Source organism: Simochromis diagramma, unplaced genomic scaffold (assembly GCF_900408965.1).
Source record: "Simochromis diagramma unplaced genomic scaffold, fSimDia1.1 OVJJ01000545.1, whole genome shotgun sequence".
NCBI classification, from domain to species: Eukaryota; Metazoa; Chordata; class Actinopteri; order Cichliformes; family Cichlidae; genus Simochromis; species Simochromis diagramma.
In genome coordinates this window covers 2,305,736-2,333,448 of record NW_024387371.1, presented here as the reverse complement: position 1 = coordinate 2,333,448, position 27,713 = coordinate 2,305,736, and the positions used below count along the sequence as shown (strand labels likewise).

The following is a 27,713-nucleotide window of genomic DNA, read 5'->3' as shown; positions in this document are numbered from 1 at the left end:
ACATCTTAAAAAGTTTTACTAAATCTGCCGACAGTTATCTCTAAAAAGGAAGTGATTTTTGTATCTCTATTTGTATCCACAATTTCTTAGGGAAAAAAGTAAAAAAAAAAAAAATAGAAACAAATCCTTGCAATCATTTGGGTCTCTCTTACACCACCTTACAGTAGCATTCTTTTGAAAATCTCTTGTTGTTTAGTTTTCGTTTTTGATGTTTATGTCAGCACTGTCCTAGCACACATGGGCCTCTCCATCATACAATGAACTTCGTAAGAGTTCAACATGCTCATCACATAATCGGACAGGAATCTATTTTCAATATATCAGAACATCATAATCCCAGGGAGGGCACCGGGTGAGGCTCAGAGAGGCAGATTTACCAGTCACATGGCTGAGAGTAAGAGAAAGACACCCAGAGATGGGGAGCAAAGAGCGAAAAGGCAAAGAACAAGAGAGTGACCCAGGGAGAGAAAAAAATCCATTAGACTAGAAGCCACATTTTATTAGGAAGCACTGCAATGCAAACACATGCAAACCAACACCAAGTCCCATTTCAGAGAAACAGGAGCGAGTGGTCATGGTGATGCTGATCTCTGTTGTGCCTGTTTAATTAATGTCTGTACATATCATAATCAGATAAAGTTCTCAGGGGGAAACATTAACATACACTTGCAAGCTGAAAACATCTACTGTGCTGCTTTGCTGAAACACTTAAAGCCTCAAGCCTCGTGGCCGACACAATTCAAGCCAAATGCTTTGGAAACACAAACGTGACATGAGTACAGTAGGAAAATGAACTGAGTAAAGCTGGGCTGTGTCACCCAGCCGCACATCCAACTGTTTGTGACGTAAGTGAGCCCAGCTGTGGAGTCTGGCACAGCGCGGAGTGTTTGGCTTGAGCCACGCTTTTTGTATCTTTCACAGTGATGTGAGACAGCTGCAAAAATGGTACTCTGGCGTGGTCAACACAAGTGGCTTTAATGGGCAGTAATAAGAAAAATGACAGCGAGTGTGTTTGAAAAATACATGTTTCCCCTTTCGCTGATTAGAAGCAAAGCTTGTGTGAATTTTAAATGATGACAAGAACATAAAGACTAACAGAATAATTTCTATAAAAAAGGAAAGGATTAAATTAAAAAAGATGGTAAACAAGCCATAAAATAAGTGATGAAGAAATTATGTAAAAAAAAATCAAAACCCAAACAATAAAAAGTAATACTCACAAGGCACAGCATGACGATACAAGTTGGCTCGGATTGTCTTCTGCAGTTCGTGGTCAGGAGAAGACTTCTGAAACCTCAAGCTCAGGTAGTGCTTCAGATCCTTGTTGAGCTTGTGACCTGGAAATCATGGCCAGACAAAAACAGCTCAAGTAAATAAACCTAAAAAAAGGACATCTTTTCACCGCTGACATGCTTTCATTCACCCTCAAGTAATGTCATGAAAGGCCACGACATTTCCACTGTTCAAATAGTGACAGAGGACCAGACCTTTCTCAGACAGTAAATAAACAATAACTTGTTACACATACATCTGATTCATAGTGAAGAATACAGTAAATATGTGATAATATGACATATTATCACAAGAGAATTAGTGGTGCTTACTATGGGGCTAATGTAAAAAAAGAGTTGGGGCCTTATAAACAGTTTGACTACAGCAGGGAAACACACACATTATGTACTAGGATGGTCCGTTTATTTGGGAAAGGAGACTGAGGGAGGTTTGGGTAATTGTTTATAAGGCTGTCTGATTGGCTGGAATATTCATGCACGCTCATCAACCATCCAATCAGGCGTGAGGATGCTGCTGGCTGAGTTTGAACAGAGCTCCGGCGCTCACAATGGGGCCAGATGGTCAGAGCTCGCTCTCACGCCAGGGTCTCATTTAGGACCATTTAATGATCTCCAAATATATCATCCATGTCTGGGAGAGCTGGCACGCAGTTCTTGGGGGAGGTGCCATGGCCTCCTGTCGGGATCAGTTCATAGTAGAGGAGTCTCTCCTTGATCTGTGCTTCCTGATGCCAGGGTCAGTGTCCTTACTGGATGTATTGTTTACTTTACAACTGATGGGACTTGGAGGGAATTTAACATTACAGTAACATAAAAAGGGCCAATTGTTCTGTCAACTGGGATCCAGCTGATCCATGAAGTGACTAACTACTGCTGACCTAAGCGATCAGTGTCAGTAGGGGATCGCTAATCTATGAATAAGATCAGTATGATTGTTTCCTGAATTAGTACACCTCCAAGGAGCAGGTCATACAGCACATTTTTTTAACCTTCGTTTGACAACGATTAAGCAAAATTTAAAAGATAAAAGTTTGTTCAAGTTAATAGAATGGTTAATGGTTTGAGTTCAAATAAGAACATGGTTTTCATAATGGTAGAGAACAGTTAGACCTGGAAATGCCATAGCCGTAGAGTTTCAGTGAAGTACTTTTACTAAAACCCTTTAGTTTCAGTAAAGGCTTTTCAGGGTGGAGAAGTCTAAGCCAGGAAGGAGGCAGGAAGGTTTTCCAGTTTTGGAAAAAATTCTATTCAGAAGTAGGAAAAACATTACAAAAAAAGAGACAAAGCAGAATCATCAGAAGGAAAAAAAACCCCAAAACTACTGGTCATCTATCCTGAGGTTTCGTGTAACGTGACATCATCATCTGCCCCTCGTCACATCCACCCCACCACCCTCTACTTGGACACGACCATAAACACTTGAACACTGAAGTAAAACCAATAATGCAAGGCGCAGAGAATTAACAAAAAACATCTAAATCAAACATGAATAAAGAATGAGATTACAGTTGCAAAACAGTTTGTTTACACAGAAATTTGAAGCTCTGTGAAAACAATATTAAAATAGAAGTTGAGAATAAGTTTACAGCTAAGATTCAGAAACAGTGCTGGGCTAATAATACCACAGTGATTCTGCTCCTGGGTGTTTTCTGCCCTAAAACTGGAGACAGTGGCTAAGATTCTATGTTGTTGTATATTTCAGTTTCTGTGCACACACGTACACACACGCACATGCACGCACATAGCCCACCGTGTAATTCAGTGCAAGCAAAGCACAGTCAGGTAATTGTTACCTAGCAACCAGCCAGTGCTGACGACCATCATTACGGTCCCTGCTAGGCAAGCAGAAGTCAGATTGTAAGAGGAAAAACAGATACAACAGCATACTCTCTCAGACATGCAAGAACACACACACACACACACACACACACACACACACACACACACACACACACACACACACACATCTTTTTGAATCACTGCATCCTTTGCTGTTTTCATGTCTGCAGCGATTTGATTTATACAAACAATGCTTCATCTAAAATAAGATATGTTACACATACATTAGCGGGCGCCTTTACTGTCTTGTCAGTTTTGCTGGCTCAGATGCTTTCCCTGAGATAAGACCGCTGTCGGGAACAACCCCCCGCTCCCATGGGTGTTACAGTTAGCAGAGGGTGGGCCGCCTAGGTATCATGCTCCATCAATGAGAAAGTCATCAAATATTCAATATTTATGAGGATTATAGGCATGTGGATCACAGATTACCACTGCACCACTGTGGCATGCGTATGTGTGTGTACGTGTGTGCATGCACTTTATATGCCGTTTATTTATATTCTACCTGGATTTTTAATTACAAATGCTGTTGTGCAAAGCAAATGAGCAAATGGTTTGGTGGTGAAGATGCAGCCTTCTGCAAGTTAAACTGTAAAATTAAAAAATATTTCTATAAAGATGTTGAACAAATAAGCACTCCTCTCATGGAAAATTCATGGTTTGATTTGATACATATTAGCTGTGTCACAATTTCTGATATATTTTTATTACAGCAAGAAAAAGGGACCTTGGATTTTTTTTTTTTTTCAATTTCTTACCATGTTCAAGGACTTTAACTAAAACACAATTTTTTTCTTGACCTATTTAAAGCGGTTTTCCAGCAGCATGTGACACAAACAAAGGCAAAGCTTTAAAATGCAACAAAAACAACCAGATGTGGTGTAAAAAGTGGAGATAATATCTCAGCGACGACGGCGCTGCAGTGTTCCACAGATTTTTTGAACAATGGACATAGTGAATTGTTCAATTCACCATGAGCTGAATGGAGATCCCTGTATTGTGCATGCTAAGACCGATGTATTGTTACTGGGAATGTACTGGACATTCTCATACAGCTACTGCTAATCCACAACTAATCTCTCCTAAACACAGTCTTTATAATGCTGTTGTTCTTTTTTTGTTTTGTTTTTTAAAAAGGCACATACTACTACTGCACTGAACATATACATTTTTGATTTGATACCTTATAACATGGGAAAATGTTAATATCTGTGATGTGATGTGAAAAATACATTTATAGTGTAAAGTCTACAGAGTCATTAAATTCTGCACAGTAATCTGTCATATCCACTTGCACAAGTTCCACTTTGGTGTTGTTTTGGCTGGTTGTGTACCTCTCAATGATTCATAGATAATACAGAGAGAGATCCTGCAGCAGATTGAACTTTCTGGAAGAAAATTATGTGATTAAAAAAAATGTGCAGCTTCATTGAATCTGTGTTTGGTTTCTTCTCCTCCTGTAATAGTGCTGTTATTGAGGTTTTGTCTGAGTGGTGACACCTATTGTTCAGGAGAATACTGCAGCAAGTACCCACACTGTCAGTACTGATGTAACTGGTACAGAGCTGGTTGTGTTGGTGTTTGTGCATAATGCATCCAGTGTGGTGGGTATGAATGGCCCAGAAGGAATGGGTGTCTCTTAATCAGGTTAAGAAAAGAAGCTATGTAAGCAAGTAAAAACTGCTCTGGTAAAAGAAGAAGTCTAAAAACAAGAACCAAGGGCTTATGGAAATGGAAAGTCAGAAATCTTGAGTTGCAATTGGAATTTTCAAATGGAACTTCCCACTCAGAAAGTTGGAGAAACCCTTCCAACCCTGATTTGTCCACAGATATCGGATTGCAGCAGTGCTAATAAACAGTAGCAAAACTGTGATGCTTGTACTCTTTACTAGGCCTGGTGTGCATTTTCTAAATCTATACATAAGCCACACACAGAGCAGTGACACAGGCTCCATCCATGAATGTGTTGCAGTTGCTACAGGAAAAAAAATAGAGGATCACAAGAAATAGTGCGTTCGTCCTCTAAATGTTTGTACCAAAGGACATATTTACTTTGTAGTAGTTAATGACTGACTGACTAACATTGCTATCCTTACAGCAAAACTGCTTGGATAGTTAGGAATTTGAGGCGAGACAATGAATTAGTTAAAAGACAATGGTTAAATGCTTTTCCTCAAAGATCATATTTACAATAGTCACAGTTTTATTATGTAAAATATGAATATTTTCTGATCTTATCTTCTGTAATATAAAGTTATTATGGCATATTATCAAATTAATTACATATTATGATGCCTGTCTTACTTTAATAATGAATATCAGACCTTAGTTTTGGTAAACTCGGGCAATATAGTAAGTATAAATGTCTTTCACGAACACATGCAGCCCAAAAAATGCCATACCATTTTGTCAGTGAAAATGACAGAGAGTGTGTGTCTAAATGATAAGATAGATTCTTAAGAAGTTGAAGAAGATATTCTTGATTTTCAAAACAATCAAATCACTCCATCAGGGAAAAATCTGAGACACCAGAGACATTAGCGCTTTGAGAGATGGTTCTTGGGAGTTAGGATGTTTGTGAAGCTGGCTGGTAAAAGACTGTGTGTGACAGAGATTGGTGCTTTTCAAGTCTGATGAGGCAGAAGAGAGATGTGTGAATATGTAAGGGCCCCTGTCCTTTTACAGATTGACAGAGAGCGCCGGAGAGAGATGGATTTAACCCAAATAAGAGTGGATTATACACATCCTCCATGCCTCCAGTCAGCATTACATAACCTTAAATCTAGTTATGCATCCCTGTCTCAATTTGGAAATGGAGGTGGAGGCTGGGGGTCGGGGGGCGCAGCATGTGCACTTAAACATCTAAAGAGATAGAGATTTACACATTCTCACATTTATTGACGTGACTGCGAAAGCAGAGATAAATACACACAAAATGCATCCACGTCGTGATCATGTGATGTTAATTGGAGAGGCTATCATAAGAGCTTGTCTTTAGAAGAGACATTTGAAGAGGATAAAAAGAAAATCTCATGCATTAAAACATGCTGGCCAGATGACAAGAGCACACAAACATATGGCCGTGACTGGCTAAAACATCAGCAGAAGACTGTGCAAAGCAGCTGCAGTCTATAGTACCACAGAGCAGCTGTCGTCACTACGAGTCACTGCTACTGCCTGTCAATCAAGCCTGTGGAAATAAACATGCCATTCAAACCACAGGCTTAGGCATCCAAACACCAGTGGTGTTGTGGAGGTGTTTGTGATTGTTTTTTATGTAAAAGTAGTCAGCAGCTTTTGCCATCAGTTTTTAGGAAATATCCACCATATCAGTGTGTTTGCTGTCCGCCTGTGAAGCTCTGCTCAGCTGCTGATTGGGATTCATCTCCCATCCTAAAGCTCAACACTGCCCTCTGTGTCTCCAATCCTCATAGCCTGCAAGCCTGATTCCAGCAGATCCGTTACCATGGCAACACAGAGCCAACCGGCAAATGACATGAGCCATGTGTGGTCATTAGAGGATGCTGCCCTCCAGTGGTGGATCTCAATTATGTGAGTTCTAATAAGAAAACAGAAACAAACAGAAACAAAAAGATGTGGAGATTTTAGACCAGAGTGCTTTCACTTCATTTGTAACTTTGTAATTTTGCTTTACCACATTTCATAGGAAAATATAATTTAAAAAAAAAATCCTTTAAAAATATTATACTGCTACTGCTGCTTTTACTTAGTCACCTTAGTTTTGCTTCCACCTCTGCCACCAAGGTGTTTGTAGTAGTAAAAAAAAAGAGTTGGACAGCACATAAAAACTGTCTGCAACTGAGGTCTGATAAATCATGTGTAACGAAAAAAAAAAATCAACACAACTGTTTAATCCCAAGATAAAGACCACACAAGCAGGCGTAGTTTCATGCTGGCCATAGCAGAAAGAATCCCTAAATTACAGCTGCTCTCTGGGAGAATGCTGCACAGTTTATACTCTGCAAGTGGTAATTACCATAAGAAAAGTGTGTATTGTATGATAAGATGGTAATAATGGAAACTTTAAACACTTGTTTTCCACTTTATTTACATTAAAGTAGACTCAAAACAAACATAAACATCCCCAAAGATAACTCTGTAACACCAGCAAGCCTCTGGAGAAACCTCCCTTCTCCAGAGGAAGTTGCAGCTGGCACCGATTAGATGTTAAACGGTAGGCAAGTTGCCCTTATGTGTAAAGCAGGACAGTCAATCATGCGGACGGACACACACACACACACACACACTTCTGCCTATTATAAAACGGCACCTGTGGTGATGACAGAAGGATTATTGCTTAAGAAAAGGTTTACTTCCAAGCAGAGGGTGTTAGGCACAGGTGACTGTGTTAAGATATTTGGGTATAAAAATTCCAGGTGCCACCAGTCATTCTTTCAAATTACCTCTTTTAAAGAAAGTTTTAATTCCTGTTAATTTCCTTGCTGATAGTTGAATGGCTTTGTTGGCTGGCTGAGCTGCTGAGCATAGTGATTGGAAACAGAGGGAGGCTGGTATGAAACGCAGAGAGCTGCAGAACTGCTAGTGCAAACTTCTGTTGTGTTCAGTCAAAGCCAGCCTAACTGTTTCTAGTCCTAATGGTGCGCTAATGGCCTGCTGCTGCAGGTTAGCAGTGACAGCACAGAGTAGCACTAACCTTCTCATCTCAGCTATAGTACTAACCAACTGTTTAAACAGTAACTTACAGAAGCTAGCAGACAGTTCATCTAGAGCTGTTCCCCATCATAACACCGTCTACATCAGGATGAGATGAACAAAGAGAAACGTCCTGCAAAACTGCGAAGGCCTCAATAGCTTTTTCGATCACAGCTTAACTGAGAAGGCTCCACTCTGGCTGCGTCCTTCTATCTGTGGCACAAAGTCACGCATGGACCGAAATGCTTTCTGTGAATGTTTCAAGCCATCTCAGGTTGATAACCCTGAGCTTAAACAAAGAAATGGTATTTCCTCCAGGTGACAAATAATATTGTATTTCCTCTGCTGATTCCAAATAATAGCCACAGAGAAGGAACTGGAAATGTTGGTTCTTAAACAGTAAATTCCATTGTTTCAGCAGCTTCCTGTGGGTCTCAGCACATCCCGTCAGTCAACATTAGACTCTCCAGTTACAGATGAGAGCATTTAACTCTACATTATCCAGTAATACAAGGAGGGGCTGTCTGAGAGAGGTTAACATCGGGTGGGATGCAAGAGACAAAACTAATCAAATACTCCTGCTCTCAGTGATGTGCTTCACTTGACTCTCTCGGTGTGATAAAGTAGCTGCAATCTCCAGCTATTACACATCCATTACCCTGCCCAGTTAATGACAGCTGATACAGAAGACTTGATAGTAGTGATATTAAACATGGATCTCACATTTTTTTTCTCATGGGAACTGAATGCATACACACGATTTCTGTCGCTCCCTTATAGCCATATGAACATACAGAGACAGAAAGGAAGTGCTTTTAGGGTCATCTGCACATGTTCACCACTAGCAGCCCTGCAATCAGAGTGCCAGGGATGGAGAGGAAAAAACAACAATCACAGATAGGTCTGCCATACAGCTATGGACTGGTCCTCTGCCATCTCCTCCTATAATTACCTCCATAACCAGCCACACCCAGAACTCCTTTTATGTTACTCCCACTGTAACATCCTGCTTTCAATGGGACCATGGAGAACCCGAGTGTCAGCATCATATTCAGCAAAATAACACCATCTGGGCAGTGACACAATGTTAAAGTGAGAAAACTCAGTCTGTCTTCCTTATATCTGTTTTCATATATATTTTTGTTGGCCAATTAAAAAGCAAGAGTCACGACTGCACAAAAGTTAAAAGTTACACTAACTTTGCTAACAACAAAAAGCAAAAACTGTGTTTGTGTTTTGCTGCATATTTTTTGAATAACACATTTCGTAAATGCAAAAAAAAAAAAAGGGGGGGGGGGGGGGGCAGAGCAGCTTACATTAACAGAATGGCAATAAAATCATTGTATTGATTAATCTGACAATTATTTTGTCAAACATGAAAAATGACAAACATTAAAAAATGCCTCTCAGAGGGGACTTGGTGCCTCCACAGTGTAGCGTTTACACATTTTTCAGTTCTGGGAGGAGACACGCAAGGATTGCATCAAGAAGGGCACCCAGCATGAAAATATGCCATAACATGTGGCAGCTCCTCGTGAATAAAGAAGCAGCCGAAAGTATTTATGACTTCTTTTTCCTTTCTCTGCAAAATTTAAAAAAACAAAACAAAAAAAACCTTCTTATTCAAAGAACAATCAATCAGGGCGGTCATCGCAAACAAACTCATCTCTCCTAAACCAAAGAAACTGTCGCATAACTTGGTCACCTTACTTTGGTGTGGTATGGCAGGTCGTCACAGTTTAGTCTTTACGTGATTCATTTTCACAACTTGATGCCTTCTAACTGTATGTTGTCCTTCTGTGTAGTTTCTAAATGCTAGATTGGAGCATTTCAGGAAGCCAGTCAGACCCATCTGGGCTAAATGTTTGACACTTCTCCTCTATGCAGTATTATTTTGTATTTGTATTATATGAAAAAGTCATTTTTTAAAAGTTAGCAGCACATAGTTGATAATAAGCTTTGTTTTTTGTCAAGGTAGTTTAATATGCAGAACCCAGTCCTGACCCAGTTGTCCTGCGTTGTGCTGCTGAGTCAGAGTCAGCAGAGCATGATAGGAGAATGGGTTTGAAGGAAGAGTCACAGTCAAAGACACGCAAAAACACACAAGCGCACACAGCAAAGCGAGCAGAGGCGGTATGTTCCACTCCAGTGCGCTGCATCTGTTCATTGCTAAATATAACCAGAGGAACCCAGGCCTACTCTTCCCTTTGCTCCGTGTTACTAGCTGAGCAGGACAAAGGATGAAGAAAGAATGAAAAAAAAAAATGCACAAGGAGGCGAATCAAAGGTTTATTCAACTATGAAAACTAAAAGAAAGACTAGAAACCTGAGGTTTGAGACAAGGGTCGATCTTAAATGATGTGGGCACGATCCAAGATAAACAGCCAAAAATATTTTAACACAGACTAAACACGGACAGATTTTCCTGTCAAATACTGGAACACCAAACTCAACACACTCCAGATGGCAGGATCTCTATTCTTATCCCTCGAGTTCATTTGTAATGTGAAGGAAAAACATTTCTTTGTGCCATGTTTCTAAAAAAAAAAAAAAAAAAAAAAAAAAATGCACACAAAGCAACTATTTTAATACACCATTGTATCTGTTTTCCTCCCATGGGCAACATATGTTAAAAAAAAATATGCTTTGGGCCAGTTGAATCCTCCCTGATGCTGATAGAGAGCATCAGGCTACAGTTGTCGGTATGCAAGCACAAGCGTGCCATCAGTTCTAACTGGCTGCTTCTGTTAAATGTCATTGCCTGCCTGGTCATGACACACACAAAGGGCCCCTCTGTCATTAATGTCCCCTCTTTCACAGGAGCCAATGACCACGGGCAATGAGACAGGGAAGAGATACGTGTCCCACCTCCTCTTTTAATTCCCCCGCCTGTCGACTGCTGCAGCAGTCTGGAGCACATCACACCAGAGGGATGAACATTTCATCACCAGCCAGTATATGATGAAACACAATAAAACACAAGACAAGAAATTACCACATTAGGCTTGAATTATGGTTTATATGTATTTAGATGAAGGAGTGGAAAATGGGAAGCTTCTCCGCCCAGTGCAATAACCACTAATTTGTACCTTGAGGGCTGTAATTGAAGGGACTGCTTGTGCTGTTGATCCAGCACACAAACAAACCAGTGAAGTTCGCTCGAAGGGGAGAAGAGGAGACGGGACATCCAAAAAACTCTCTGCTATGTTAAACTAAGTAATAATGAATTTACCATATATGAAGCCCTACTTTTACAAAGATAGCCTTCCTAACTTAGGGGTTATCCATCAAATATTCAGGGCTCTGTATAGCTGAAAAACATGAGGACCCACAGGGAGATTCATTAAATTATAACCGTCATGTGAATTTCCTCACTTTGTAATGCAATGGCTACCAGGATTTTGTGCTGAGAGGTGGCAGTATCTCAGAAATGCCAGCTGTGCAAGTTTGTCAGAGGTTTTAGCTAATATACTGAAAAAACAGTACTCCCAACCAGAAAGTGAGCAGGAATTACAGGATATAAAGTGGGTTCAATAAACCTTCTTGCAGACCGATAAGGGACAAAAAAAAAAAGCAAGAATGTTTCACTTACAGATGAACACACAAGCACACATAACACACATCAGACTGATACCTGGGGATCAGCAGCTGAGATAAGATTAAAGCCTGAGTCAGATCTAAAGTCCTTAGATCTGAGCAGCCAGTGTGGTTATTATGATGCTGAAAACCTTCACAGGTGCATTTCAGTCCTGGCTATTCAAAGAGAATCATCCTCAACACACAACACAAGCTCTCTTTCCTTAAAAAGAAGACACAAGAAAACAACGGGAAGACAGACGGGACAGTATGAAAACATTATGTTTAGAGAAAAGAACTCGAAGAGACAATCAGTCAATCAAACGGTGCAGCAGAGCGTGAACAGAAAAAAAATCGGATGATCTGTTGTAGGATGCTGCCTCCCAAACTCATGCACCGCTTCTGGCTTTTGGTGATGCAACGTGATTTATTGGTTGGTTAAATCTAAGCATCCCCATGGGTGACAATTTAACAGATGGTCCAGAGAACAGAAGAGCTTGTCCCGTTTTGTAAGCGCAGTGTAGAAAACATGCAAAAATGGACAGACTTCAACCCAAAAAGATAAAAAAGACTCTTACAAACAAGAGACAAAATAATGAAGACAAAAAGATTGGAAGAGTTACCACATGATGCACACTATGCCATCAAAAAGATGGCATTTTAAGCAACACAAGAACCTACATCAAGTAAGGTTTTCTCTGCACATAAACCATCGGTGCTGAACTGCTTCAGACTAAAAGTGAATATATGTCTGTGTATAATGGTAGACTGCAGTCCTTCATACATCACTGACCATCAAACCATCAATTCCCCGACCTTCAGACTATAAGAAATCACAGATTCTCCTTCACAGCTGGACAGCACAAAAAAGGCTGGATCAGAGGGCCTTTAAAGAAATGAAGAGGCAGCGTTTGCAGGGTTCATCATGCTGCCGTACCAAGCGAGTGGCGATGTGGACCTGTGAGCCTAAAGATGGGAAGTCTTCTGCAATGGAAATTATTAATATAAAACTTAATATTTCAGCTATTTTTAAAGCTATTTGTTGCTTTTTTCATTCATATAAGAGAGCAAATCAGTTTTGGACTCACATTAAATAAAACAAGATCTTAACAACATGTGAAAGCGATTAAAGTTGACTTAAAAGAAGAAAGGGGCGTCAAAAAAGACAATAAAATCATAAGTTTTTCATTTAGAAATTTAACCACATATTACACCAGTCTGTTGAGATCACTACAATGAGATTAAGCACTGCTTCCCAATCACTTCTGCTTCTGTTAAGTTTAACTGCGAATGCTTTAAGTGCTTTAATACGACGTAGTGTTTGATGTGATATAATGTGTCAAGTACTTGTGCTATTGAGCTCTCTTTTAATGAGGCTGCTGGTAATGGGTGACTGCATATCAACACTTATAATATCAACCAAAAGTAGGAGCAGTATTCATGAAGGAATCTGTTTTTTTTTTAAAATAGGTTTTCAGATGCTTTCAGATTATAGTGAAGAACATTCTTGGATGTCTTTTGTCATTACTTCCATTGTGGGTGTATTGTAGTCAAGGCTATTGTCACATGAATGTTTAAACCTAATTTGTAATCCCTTCCTTCCCACATACTTTACGTTAATATGACAAGAAGGGCCATGACAATAAGACTGGACCATTTCCAGTGCTTACTCAGGCATATTCAAGTCAGTGGTGTGTTCAAGATATAATACAAGGAAGGATGTGTTTTAATTGTCGCCAAACATAGTTAAGACCTTGTGGCTTTTTAACAGCTTTTCCTGTTGAAAACATGCACGACAAGCTACATATGGATAATGAAGCTGTCATTTTGTGTGGCGTGTGATTGCACTGTGCGGTTATTGCTGACCAGTTTGTTCAGTGTTTCATTTTGAGTGCTGCTTTCATCATTTGCAATGTTTCCAGTTGCATCTTTGATTGTGCAACTCTTTCCTCTTTTCCATGCTTCTCCAAAGACTTTGAGGTTTCTTTTTATAGACAAAAGTTACAACTATTAACTTTGCTAATGTATCTTATGAAACTATGTTCCCAATTAAATCAAAAGATGAAAAAGCCTTAAAAGGGAATTAAAGAAAGAACCCTCAGAGTTGAACAACCTATCTGGTGGAAATCCTCTATGTAAATTGTTACATTTTATATATGTATTCTTATTTCACCATGACAGCTGTGCAAACTTCATCTGCCGCAAAGTCACGCTAGAGACATAGCCTTTGAGTTTGTCGAATTAAAATAAGAAATGTATATATTAACGTGTCAGACATCTTCAACTTACCTAAGAAAGTCTGTTTGTGTTCAGTTTGATAGCAAAGTTATTTTCTGTTTGACTGTCAGGCGACAGCTTTATCTGAGAAAGTCCAGGTTTCATTTTTGTCATAACTGCAGACAGAGAAGGAGCTTTAATCACCGAAATCATAACTGTGACACAGCCAAGTGCTTCTATTTTTATCGTAGGAATTAAATAAACTCTTCAGTACAGCTTTGCTATTCTCCACTAAAACTGTTACATGGCATTAAAACAAATGTTAAAGGTAGGGCAAAGCTCGATTTAAACAAAAGTAACTTAAAAATCCATTTTAAATCCACCTGTACGACAAACACTTGATCATTTTTTTAAAAGGGTTGCAAAAAAACATCTGTAATAGCAGAAATAGAAAGGCTGAAACCCTGTATTCATTTAGTCATGCATGCAAACTTTATGATTTAATAATCAGCACAGAAAATACTGAGAGCCACAGTATTATACACTTATTAAACCATACATCTAAAAAGGGAAAGACCACGTCTGAATCGTTGGGGGGGGTACATCTTTCGCCATCTTACAATGCTGCGATTGCAGCCATTCCCCAAGTCTCTGTGAATGGTACTCGTGTCCACTGATCAGTGGTCTTTGATCAATGGTCATGACAATTTCCATGTTAATGATCAAGGAACTGACCTCCCAGCCCATTGTTCATTCAGTGGTGCTAGTTTCATTTATAGTGCAAATTGTGTTTATAAGATTGGGGAAACCTGCAGTCAGCTGAAGAAGTCACGTGGATGAGTGACAAAATGTTTCCCCCACTGAAAACGCTACGTCCAGATGAACACAATCAACCTTTTGGGATTTAACCATGCAGTATTATATTATATTATATCATATTATATTATATTGTACTTAATTTAAAGACGTGCCAAACTTCTTTTTCTTCCGCCATTCTGCAAATGTACTAGAATTGCTAACTTCAGGACTGAAGAACTAAATGTTCAGTGTATCAAATGTACAATTGGAGGACAGAAATAGATCTTTCTAATCTAGAAAGCTATATGGATTATGCTTTAATTAGTCCTATCCTCTATGCAACCAGCTCAGAACAAAGTATTTCTACTCTCTGTATGCCCAGCTCCCCCATGGGTACACCTCACCCCTGAGCACAGCCAGATGCTGCCAAATTGTGATGAACAGCTGCAGCCCAAGGTCAGTCCCTCCCTTGTACAGGCAGAAGCATGCAAACAGTCCCAGAAGGTGTCATGGATCTGTTTTATCTTAAAAGAACAGCAGGAACCGATATTTAGCTTTTATCATTGTATAATGTCTTCTGCTGAGAGTTTTAAAAATATCCCCCCTCCGTGTCTGCTCCTTATTTTAAAACAGTTATCTGAGGATATTTTGGTCAGACTGTGGCATTTGCAGTGATGTTCAACTGATTAAACGGACTAAGCTACCATATATAACCTCACACAGAAGATCTATATTGAGAACAGAAGTAAACATAAAAGAGTACAACATTATTTTTCTTCTGCAAACTTAATAAGATTCGAGCCAGCTTCAGGTCAGGTTTATAAAGGCAGTGTAACAAAAGAAGAGACACAGAGTGAGTTACACAAGCTGATGTTCAAAGTAAGTTTAGCTGACAATGACAGCTCGGTAAAAGTGCTTCCATCAATTAACTCACTTTGACAAGGAGTCTAAATTTACAATACAGTGCTTCAGAACAGCTGTAAGAAAAACAACACATGGTCTGATATCTGGACGCATGCGCCAGATTGTAGTAAATTTGTACAATATTCTCCCTCAGTCCTCTCAGGCCAGAGGACTGAGGGAGAATATTGTAGTGATCATGACCCAAAACATGGACCAATGAAACACTGTGCAAACAGAAACAAATAAAGATAGATAAGAAGCAGACTGACTTTGACCACGATGATTGCACATAAAAAGTGTCACAAAGCAGAATATCTGGTTAATATTTTGAAACCAAACAGTAATACCTGGAATTGACTGACCATTAGCAACTCTGAAGCATGTCTATGTCAAGAAAAACACTTGCCTAACTAATGCAGTCGGCCATATTTTTTTCTTTCATTATTTCTCTGTCACTCTTTCGTGAAGCTACCAAAGATGTGTCCCTGCAGCACAAATCAGATTTATTGTTGTGGCCTTCCTTTCTTTCCTACTGTGACTAACTCAGACCACCACAGACGGAACTGTCTTCAAGCATCACAACAGTAATGAGAATATCAGATGGAGGAAGCCAGTTCCTGCAAAGCTTTGATGTAGATAAGGTGTCCTTCCACCCGTTACAAGTCACAAATATATGACTGGGAATAGAGGGGAAAATGTGAACACTGGGACCCACACACAGATGCACAGAGTTCATAAAGGTGTTTGAACCTTCTTCTCCACCTGTTCAAAGCTGTCAGGGCAATGGTCTGACAGGGCAAAAAGTCAGGGAACAAGATCATGGGAAAAGCAGGCTGGGTCTTCTGCACTTCCAAGATCAAAGTCAGCTCTGCTTACTGACTCCAGTCACTGTGTATTAGGTTGGGTTTAGGTGTAACATCGAGAAGAGAAACCTTTCCTTTGAGTTTACATGCCTGTAAGCCACAACACCCGCGTGACTAAAAACAATGATTACGCTTCTGTCTTGTGCTCCAGTGTGCGCTGTAAGCTTCAAATAATGATTAAAACTCAACTGTGTAACACAAAGCAGTATTACAGAGAAAAAAATATTTTTTAATTGAGTTTTGCAGCTGACATCTTGTTTGAATTAGCAGCCCTAGGAATGTAAAAATAAGCACTACTATGTCCCTACTATGACAATATGTTTTATTCAAATATTTCTAAAACTGTATATGCCATGCATATGTGCATTATTTTATTGCAATGTTTTGGATTCAGCGTTATCATACATGAATTTAGCATGAATTTTGTTTATATAAATATGTGTTATTTGAAATGATGCTGTTCAGAAATTATGCAAAAACAACAGCGAATAAGAAAATTCTCCAGAATAAATCCACATGGTGCCAGCGTGCTCACAAAGTCTTTATTTATGATCCAAATAAGGTAATGTCATTAAAAAAAAGATAATGCCATTTTGATTGTCACTTTAAGAGACTGAGGTTAGCACAAATGTTTGCTAAGCCAAACAAAAGCCTGGACTCTGTGTACCAAAGCAGAATTAACAAGCTCAGCTTGCTGATGATGTTCCAGGAAAAGTATTTCATGTCAAAATTACTCACATGTTACCCAGAAATGATATATCATTGTAATAAAAGTTTGTGCACTGGTGTCAATTAACACAAACTTTCTGTTTTAATTTGTTTCAATAAAACAGGTGCTGATTCTGTGATAGAGAAACAGACATTAGAGGGAATTTCCAAATCTGTTTCCAAGGCAAGTTAACCTCTTACAGCATGAACTCACCAACCCTGTAAATCATTACATTTCAACAAGCAGGGCGGCCAGAGGATGAGTTGTAGAACAACAGCTTAATGTGTGTTACATACAGGAACATGTGCCCTTTCAGATTAAATGTGAACATTAAAGCCAGGATATGAGATGATGGTATAACTTGTTTTATATGCTGCAAAAACCTTAAAAGGTTGGGTTAGCCTCTCAAGCACTCACAAGCAATCCGAGTCCCTGGTGACTGACACACTAGAAGTACTGAAAGGATAAGGAGCAGAACAAAAAGCCTCTCCCTCAGTTCACATAATAAAAATAATGGTACATTTGTAGCAGTGTCTTATTTTACAAACAATCAAATGAGCGCTTTACTGAAATATTTTCATCTCAGCATGATGTTCTGCCCCAGCTGATATAGAAACCTAGCTGATGACAGAGGAGCTTGAAGAAAATTAGAATGCTTCACACAGTATATGCAATTTGTTTCTTATAGAAGGTGTAATTACTGTGCCTGAAAAACCACAACAAAACCAAAGAAACATGCTAAAAGTAGAACTGTGATTCACGTGTATAAAAAAAGAGCTCTAATCGCACTTGATTCACTCCAGATGTATGATTGAGGAGCGAAGCTTAAATGTCAATTAATATCCAGTGTGTGAGACTCTTGCGGTGAACATGCAGATGTGTGCTTAATTGACTGTAGAGGATCGTGTATGAGCGCCACTGCATGTGCAGGGACTGCCTGAAAGGGAAAATCTAGTGGAAAGACCTTAAAACTTCATCAGTGTGTTTTTTTTCCCTGGATCACCTGCTTTCAAGCAGCCAATCAGAGCAAAGATAGACTACGTCAGTAGCATTGAGAGGAAAAACCTTTCAGCAGTAATGTACAATAGGTTGTTCTGAGTGGCTACTGCACCAGTTTATTAAAACACACAGTACATAAATCTAAGCACCTCCACTGAAACTGAATCCATCCTGCTCACAGCTTCAGAGCCGTTTGCTGAGTTTGCCGAGTCATAGTCTCGTTCTTAACTCAATGAAGTGATGCCTAACAAGGGACTATTTCATACACATGTGCAGCACATGGTTTATTTACCAGTTGATCAGAGCTTTTCGCCCTAAATGAGTATTTTCTTGTGATACTATTTAAAGTCTAAAAACCTCTTATTTTGCTACTTGTGTCACCAGGCTGAAAAAGTGAATATTTGTGTGCACTATAATGTTTGCAGGCTATGGCAGGACAAATCAAAGACATTCGTGTGCTGAGTTTATTCTTTGGACAGCTCTTCTTCACGAAATTCCCAGAAGACGCACAGCCCTACAGGCAAACGTCAAGGAACAAAAGTTTCTGTAGAAACCAAAAACAATAGATTACTTAAAAGAGCGTATCCATATTACCAAATACCTGCACCACTTCCCTGTTTCAACCCAACTGTACTCAGGAAGAAAAAAGCAATATAAATCCAATCTAGCTAAACAGGTCTTATAACACCCACTCTATTTATCCGTGATGATTCAAATTGCAAAATGTCCAGTGCAAACAAGGCTTATTTGGCTTTTCTTTTTACACATTTAGTGCATCTGGTATCATGTTTAGTGTATATAATACATTGCTTACACCTGAAGGCCTTTCAACCTTACACCGAATCATACTCTGCTTCCATGGAGCTCAAAAAAAATGACTAAGCACTCCAAGATGTTTCTGTGTATCATAAAGAATTGCTGACACTGAAAACACTATTTAAATATTGTAGCTGAACACTACATGTTGATGTTTGCAGGTGCTTATTTAGCCACGTGACCAAAAAGGGCCCGTATTTGCCATTTATCTCTGTTTTTTGATGGTTTCACATACTAGTTATTGTGAAATAAGATTTTATATATATATTCAGATAGATAATAGCATATGAGAGGTACTCCAGAAAACAGCACAGTAACAAAGGAGAAAAAAGACAGCAACACAGAGAAAAATAAATAACCTCAGCTGGGTTCAAACTCCTATACTGATCAAGTATTACTGGTAATGTGCATGTCTGTATGCAGATGAAGGTGAAATAATGATCTCAAAAAAGATAATGTCAGTTTTAGATTAAGTAAAACTATCAGAAGCACAGGCGTGGCCTCTAAATGGGGACAAACCACAAACATAGAGTCTGCAGTTGGTCCTGAAATATAAACCATTTGAAATTATGAAGAAATATGTCATTTCTAAGTAACAATAATAGATAAACCAATTTAAAAATAGATATTCAAAATTTGATTTATTTTTTCTGATTCCAAATTTACTTGCACATTTGCATGTGTTCACACTGGTGTTATCATTCGTGTCCTTTATTTTACGACTGGGTTTCATTTTTTCTTGTCTCGAAACTACTAAGACATTATATGTAAACATTTCTGCAACAAAAAACATTTTTCCTTTTAGTTTGGGCTGAAATTTGTCTCTCTCTTTTTTTTTCATAATTGTGACTAAAAAGCCTATAAAAGATTTGCTTAGAGATCGTGGAGTAACACACTGGTGCAGAGAATTTCCATGTTGAAGCTTCAAGTTCACCATCTTGTTTTTTGAGGTGTGAAAAGACCACATTTTTGAGAAAATGAATTGTTAAGCTATCAGCCAGTGTGCTTGGTTCATGATCTATGGATGTATTGTCTGCTAATCAGTCCTAAGCAGCAAATAAAATAAAATGACCAACACTGGAGACGTTTGCTCTTTGTGCATTTGTCCACACTTCAAACCATTTTTTCTTTAAACTTTTTTTGATCAGATGGATAAATTAAATTAAAAACCCTCCAAAAGTTGCCGATTTCTTCTTTGGAGTTAACCAACCTAACATGTGGTACTACATCTGACTCACTTTTTATAGCCAACCTCAATCGGCCATTTAATTTATTTATTTTATTGGCTTCATTTCTCAGTCTTTGAAGTTTGCTGTTTGAAGAAACAGGAAAGTGATGAGTATTTTTTTTTTTTGTTAGACATTTAGCTGAATGCATTTTGCAAATCTACATACAGTAACACACTGCCTGCAATGCTTTTTCTGTGTGCAATGATAAGCAAGAGTAAATCAGTGAGCACTTTTTACACCCAGAAGGCTCTTCATGCTTGTTACAGCTTTGCTGCGGAGGAGTATCTCTTCATGAACCTAATGACATGAATTTACCCTTCTTTATCACCACGGCATTCCTTTCAAGCTGAGGTCATTGAAAACAAATTAAGCACATTTTTTATGATGAGAACTGCACAGTCTGAAAAGCTGTCACTTTATCAACCATACACTTGGGTGATGTGTTTTTTTCTACACAGCATTTTCTTATGAAAGCTGGTTGTAGATGTCAAAAAGCTCCTGTTATTCCAAGCACTGAAAATAAATTCAGTGATCACAGAAATCACCTAATGGATCTTCACTCAAATTACACTCAAGGTCATATTTGTCATTTTACAAGCACTTTTCAATTTTCAAAGCATAACCTTCATGCACACTACATAATTGTTGCTAATGATTAGCTGAATAGTGTTCCCCTCGAACTTGGAAAGTCATTAACATATAATTCTTGATGCTGATAAATTTTGCATGCTCAAAATGATCCACGAGAAGAACTTCATAAAATATCAAGTGATATGATAACTTCAAATCTCACTTTGCCAAAGACTTTGCATATCACTTGCATCTCGCTAGACGGGGATGATCAGAATCTTATTGGTAATGACCATGGAGCATGAGCCTGTTGGTTGACCCCCCTGTTGGTGGTTAGTACTGTAGGTACCATGCGAGCTTACCAAGCAGGACTGTCAAAATAACTGATACTCAGGCACTAGTTTACATTTTACCACTGAGAAGGTTCACCTTCAAACACAAAAAATTTACTGATATGGTCCTGAGACTTATGAAGTGAAACAACATGGCCATACTTTAATATACTGACAGCAGTTCAGCTTAAAATACATTAAATGATTTTTTAAGAAAATATCTGGTTGATTCATTGATAGTGTGATAAGTATTAGTCCTCATGCCAAAATATAACACTAACATCAGTAAATTGCCTTCTGTAAAGTTAAATATCAAAACACAAGCAAAGAATAAGCAAAGCACAAATTATACATCTGACACTGTATGTCAGGTTTTGTATGGTTTGATATATGCAAAAATAATGTACACCCGACAAGCCACTTTTGCAAGGCTAAAGAGTACAAAGAATGAATGTCTTTGCCTGAGAGAGCCTCACATGCACAGCACTGGTTTTTTCTTGTAACCCTTCTGGCCTGCACTCCATCCTAACCTCATTGTTACAACACCTGAGGCAAAGTCTGTGAATTGCACAGCCATTTGTTCAAGCTTAAATGACACAAGCTGCTTATGTGCTCCTTGTATAGTTCCTTCACTGGTGCGCTGCCTTTATTAACATTCATCAAGTAAAACTGCAGCATATAAACCCTAAAAAAGCATGCGCTCATACAGTATGAGTCACAAGAAAGTACAGCTATATTTACACTTATTTTGAAGACATCCACAGTAACATTTCTAATAATGTCAAAATCTTATTCTGTGCACACAAAAAAAGCATAAGTGTGAAAAGACAGGAACACACAAAACATCTTAGAGGCCTCACTGCTGTCTAAAACAGCTGTCTAAAACAGAGCTCTTAAAGAGAAGGCGCTTAAGGAAAGGAAAGGAAAAAGCAGAAGGAACAGAGCCCCTGACAAGCCTTTCAAGGATATACTTACATGCAGTCGGTTGCTTTTAATCAAGACTGACAAAGTCTTCGTCCTTAAAAAATGCAAGGAACTTGCATTCTGGAATAAGCCTGTAAGGGAAGAGCTCTGCGTCTGCAAACACTGTCATGATGCCTGTAAGCCTTTTTAACCACACATAAAAGATAGTGTAACCTTTAAATCCCAGTCAGTTTTAAACATAGAATTTAAAGGCAAGCTACAATTAAATCCAGTTTTGCTAAGTATACTTTCTATTTGTTTTCCCATATAAACTATTTATAACAGATGGATGCAGCCATATCACACATTTATTTGTGAATACAGTTTTGAAGCCAGTCTTCATTTTTAGAGCTAGAATTAATTATTCGGATAAAAGGGCGGGTTGCTCCATCATAAGCTAATACTAGTGAGGTAAGTTGAATCCATAAACTGTATGGACTGCACAGACACATACATTTGCTTATTAATTAATTATAAATAGAATATTACACTTATTGTACCAGGTAAACCTAGAAACAAACTATTGGTCTGTCTGTGAGGACCATCAACAACACATCAAATGGCACCAACTGCTCTGAAATCATCACATACAAAAGGCAGGACCCATAGGCTTCACACTGTACTATTTTACTGACATTTATCAGCATGCGCCTCAGTATGAGGTCCAGTAAAGGTCAATGGTTGTCCCTCAACATCTGAAATAGAAACGGCAAAAACAGCAAAAATGCTTTTTTTGGGACCGTCATAATCGGTCAATGTCAGAAAAGCTTGTTGCAAATTGGAGTTTTAATGCAGTGTTTGTTTAACATAATGAAGACTAAATCTGACAAGGTAGGTTAGGTTTAGATCAGCAAAGGTATAGTCAAAAATGTAAGTAAGTGACTAAAGAAAACTGTCCCAGCAAGGAGTCAAATTCTTGTCTTCTGTTTGAAGGTCATATGATCGCCTCTCGATGTTGACTTGTAGGTTATTCTTCTTCCCCGTGTTGAAAGGAGGTAACTTAACCGTGGTGAGAAAGGGTTCCTGACTATGCATCAGTTTAAAACTAGTCTGGAGAGAGAATGCGTTGTAACAACACAGTCAAGAGGTCGAGTCCAGTGACTCAACATAGCTGACGTGACATCCAGCAGAACCACGAATCATCCAGAGTGGTCACGCCCATCATCAGGCGACTTTTAACCCTTAGTACAAAAAGTTGTGAATTTTATAGAAACTCACAAACTTATGCACTTGAACAGGGGTCTATTTCTGTACTATTGTGTGGACCCAAACTAAGGTTTGCATTTGAATAACTGCAATTTTCTTTTGAGCATCAAAAATCTGAGTGGAAGTAACAGAAATCTGACCAAAAAAGAATGAACTATATCAAATAAGTTTTCATCACTGTCTGAGTATATAATGTTATGAATAAATAAAGTGAATGTCCTCAACCATGTGATGTTTGACTGGCTTTTATCATTTGGTTGTGCCCACTTCTGCTGCAATGGTTTGAAAAGCACCCAGCTAGAAAAGTTGTGCCTGAAGCTATTTATCTAGATGTGCACAACTTCTAAAATTTGCATAACGCAACACTGGATTGGCTCATATTTCATTACAAAAACATTTAAATAAAGAACTGAACAACATATATCTTTAATAGTGTTTTATTGCCACTGAAGAAAATACGAAAATGGAAACATTATGTGTTTAGCATATAGAAATGAGCAAACTCAATCAAAGCGGCCAGGTGTGCTCCCAAATGGGAATTATGATTAACTGGTGAGTCTGGTGATACTAAATGTACACACAGGTAGCTGTTAGTGACTGTTTGTAAGGACAGATGCTTACTATCACAATTGTTTAAGGACTACACAGATAGTCTTGTTAATAACTATACCACACTGCATCCAAGGACTGAGCAGGGTGATGACAGAAAGCAAGAGAAGGTCTAAAGGATTAACTAAAAAGGTAAAAAACTTAAAATTTTATGTGTAAGTCTAGCCAGTGTCATCAGAGTGTTCCATTAAGAGCTCATCTCCACCTCCCAGGAATGCCTGGCATCTAGCAGACTGGCCTGATTCCCCTCTGTCTGGCTAAGGTTCAACACAAGATCTAAGGGGAGTAAGGGCTACTTGAGATCAGACAGCCTGACACCTGGCCCAGACCCTCTCATGATCATAAACCCCCAGACTCTTGGCTGCTGGAGGGCATCGTGGTTCTCTTAAAAGATAAATAATTCAACTGTTGAGAAGACTGTTCACACCCAAACAGTTTCATTCACTAGCATTCTTGTTAGTCTAGTATTACTAAATGACCTGATATAGAACTTTTACAGACACTAAAAGATGTCAGGCTATTATAATTGCCTCTATTTAACCAGGAAGTCACATTGAGAGCAAATCTCCTTTACAAGGGAGACCTGGCCAAGGTAGCAGCCATTCAAGCTCAAAACACAGTGACAACAAAACCTTTCATCACTGAGCTGGATTCAACCGATGATAACAGAGAAGAGCTGCGTAAGTAGGTCACAGTCATAAGATGTCTCAAAGAACTCCTTCTTTGGACTTTAACCTGAAAGTTATGCCACATCAGAAAACTATTTTATTCGCCTGACCTTTGTAAGTATCACTGTTGTTAAAACATCTGAAGTAACCACAGTCCTCTGGAAGGGCTAAAAAGGAAAGTATGGGCCAATTGCCTCGGAGTGTTTTCCTTTATGGTTTACTTTGTTTTTATTTCGGGTTGAATGAGCTGGAGGTTTTCAGAGGGGAGAGGTGCGGAGCAAACATTCAACATGAGGTGAAATAGGCAGATGGATACAGTTGTTGTAAATACAAAAGGAGTTAAGTGATTGTGATCTGGCAGAGTTAGCAGCTGTAGCTGTGATACTAGACACTTTGCAGTTTGGTTACTTTGAAGCCTGTTGTACTTATAAGCCACAATTTACATTTACTGGGCAAACCCTCTCTACCTTATAACCATAAAAAGAATTATCAATCCAAAGATAAAGTTTACAGTTATTTACTGTCAATAGTCATTAGACACATATGATAACTAGCTTATTTTCCTTTTTTATAAAAATTTTTTTTACCACTTTGTTCTGGGTAAATAAAGTAAGTAAAAAACAAAGTAACTAAAGAAAACCAAAACAAATCACTTTCTGACCTCTATTGAACAGGTTTTTTAACATGTTATTTGCTGAGTATTCTACAGCTTTTTTTTTAAAGCGTCAGGCATCAAGATCTCACAAGTTTAATATTCCACACTCTCTGCAGGAATGCTCAGGTTTATTTCAGGTGTTTTTTTTGTGCATTCCTCTGAGGGAGCGACACACCTGTGGGCACCGTCTACTTGCACATGCTGATTGTGTTTCCACCTACAGTACCGAGGTGATGTGGTCTCGTGTAATACGACCCACAGCTTTCTGGAATGAAAAGCAGAGAGATCTGATCTGTCTCAACGGCCTGTCATCTGGTCTGGGACAACTTGGATCGCTATCCCTTACCGGTTCTGCATGGGAGCCCAGTGGACTGCCAGGCACAATGAAAGCCTTGTGAGCTACTCGGATAATCAAAGAATATCCCCCTCCTTTAATTAAGAGACAAGGAGAATCTGCTGACTAATGTAAGAAACTAATGACAGATGGGCCAAGATATCCTTTATGTCTATGCGTTGAGTGTTTCCATAGGAGTTAAGAATAATTAGAAAACTATTGGATCACTGTGGATATTAAAAATGCCCCATGATGCAAACATGCTCTGATTATGTGTCAAACAAATGCCAGTTCTGCAAACACAGAGCGGCATTAGTGCTGAGCTCTTGTCCCTGAGGTCGAGACTTCAGTTTCAGAGGTGAAACATTCACTGTGGAGCCACTAATGGACATACAGTACAAAGATGCTACACTGACACTACCCACAGTTATATAACACAGTTAATGATTTCCCCAGAGAGGAGGCACTGCAAGCTTTGTTAAACAGTGAATGTTTGGAAAGAGACGCTCGGAATAAAAATATCACAATAAAATCTGATTTCTAAATATTTTTTTTTTTTTTTTTTTTTTGGGGGGGGGGGGGTGTTCCGAATATTGCAGCTTCCAAAATAACCTTATCCAATAACAAACAAAGAAACAAGTTCAAGTTTAACTTTGAGGCCTCAGGACTGTCTCACATGTTCTACTCCTTAGAAAATCTAAAATAAATAAACAAATAAAAAGACAAGATTTAGAATTAGTGGCAGCCCTAGAAACAGGAACATTTTAAAGTGTTGGAGTATTATAGGTGGTCTAATCTGTGACGCTCCAAGTCTGACCCAGAGTGGCTTTAGCAATATTAGACAAATGGGGGCAGGATGACTGTCAGGGCAGTTTCATGTCAAATCCAGTGAAGACTCCAGGCTGCTGAGGAGGGATGAGCAGCAGGAGCAGCAGCAGCAGCAGCAGCAGCAGCAGCTCTCCTCTGCCCTAATTCACTCACATCCCCATTTTGTTACTGTATATGAGCTTTTTGCACCACAGCTGTACAACAGCCACCACTGGCTTTCATCAGCTGCTTTGTATGTGTGCATTAGTCTCCCACACACCTGCCATACGCACGCGCGTGCATGCATGTATGCAAACATGCATCACTTTTTTTAAATGGCTGACTTACCTTGGCGCACAGTTTTCAATCTTACGGGACCTTTGCAGCAACTGATCACAGTAAAAATGTCATACAGAGGTAATCCAGACACAGACAGCCCCTCGACTTCCAAGAGCAGTTCTCCTTCGCTAAGTTTGCCGTCCTGATAAAGCACAGCATCCTCTTTAACTTGCCCGATGTATGGAAACTCTCCATTCTCAGCTCCGCCGCGCAGCTCTACATTCAGCTCCCCGTACGCGTCCCGGATGACCGCGCACTCGTTTACTTTGGTGATCCAGTGGTTCTTCCTCTGAATGACTTTTGACATGGTGATTCAGGTCCAAACCAAACCCGTTAGATCCGAGGAACGGTGCAAAAATCATCCGATTCACAGCCCTGAAACTGTCCCAGAAAGAAAACTTTAGTGTGTTTGCGTCCAATCTGGAGAATTTTCACTCTTCTCCTGAGCCAAGACATCCTCCTGCCAGTGCATGTAAATATCACAGTGTCTCAAAATCCAGATTGTTGTTGCTTCTGATGTTGTTTCCGCATCTTTCACAACAGCACACGCTCTGATTCCTCGCAGTGGGATCTAATCCGCTCTCAGATTGTCAGCTTTACATTCAAAGACTCTTCTCCTCATTCATCGTTTAATTCTGCCCCCTTCCTTTAACTATTTGGCACTTTTTAAACTTTCTACTAAGAATAAAAATGTTTATGTTCACCTATCCCGTGAGCAGGTTGAGCTTTTCACACAAACCAGCGGCGCCTTTAAGCAGGTATAACACGACAATTCATCTCATTTGCTCCTGGGGCTGGGGATCGACAACTAGTGGAAGGGGGGGCGCATGCGTCCAGCTGCTACTCCACGAGGAAAAATCCTACCCGGCCCACACCTACCGGGTCCTAAGCTCCTCCCCGCCTGCCGGCCCGCAAACGGATTACAACGATCTCTGCGTCTAATCCCCCGCGAGATCCAGCCTGTTGTCTTTATTCACAAATAAAGGAAACACACAGCGGGGGCCGATTCTCTCTGAACACGAAAGAGCTGCATGTTTATTAGCGCTCTTGGTTCAAAGTCCAAAACCGGAAGTTATGTAACACATCATGAACCATAAACGGGTAAATTCAGTCACACCTTGGCTGTTAACTGGTGTTTCAATAAAGTACAAACTCAAGTTAAAACTGTACTTTACATTCAGTGGTGTCGCCTTAAGTTGTTAAAGAGTTCTGAAACACGAAAGATCCGCGTATAGTTAAATAAAATCGCCACAGGAAACCACAACAAAACACAACAAAACGAAACAACAAAAAGATTAATAAACGCTAAGTAAAT

General features: G+C 39.2%; 1 protein-coding gene across 12 annotated transcripts in view; it reads right to left on the bottom strand.

The window, feature by feature from the left end:
- Nucleotides 1–27,317, bottom strand: part of LOC120718957 (membrane-associated guanylate kinase, WW and PDZ domain-containing protein 1-like) — an 87,199-nt gene extending 59,882 nt beyond the window's left edge. For 5 of the 12 annotated variants that reach the window (XM_040007740.1, XM_040007742.1, XM_040007743.1 and 2 more), the window contains exons 1-2: nucleotides 26,408–27,313; nucleotides 1,221–1,337 (exon numbers count right to left, since the gene is read on the bottom strand). In XM_040007740.1, coding sequence (XP_039863674.1) covers nucleotides 1,221–1,337; nucleotides 26,408–26,705 — 415 coding nt within the window. In that variant the 5' untranslated portion in view covers nucleotides 26,706–27,313. Of the gene's footprint in view, nucleotides 1–1,220; nucleotides 1,338–26,407 lie in introns of all 12 variants that reach the window. The other 7 variants (XM_040007734.1, XM_040007738.1, XM_040007737.1 and 4 more) reach the window with 4 other exon arrangements.
- Nucleotides 27,318–27,713: the final 396 nt, after the last annotated feature.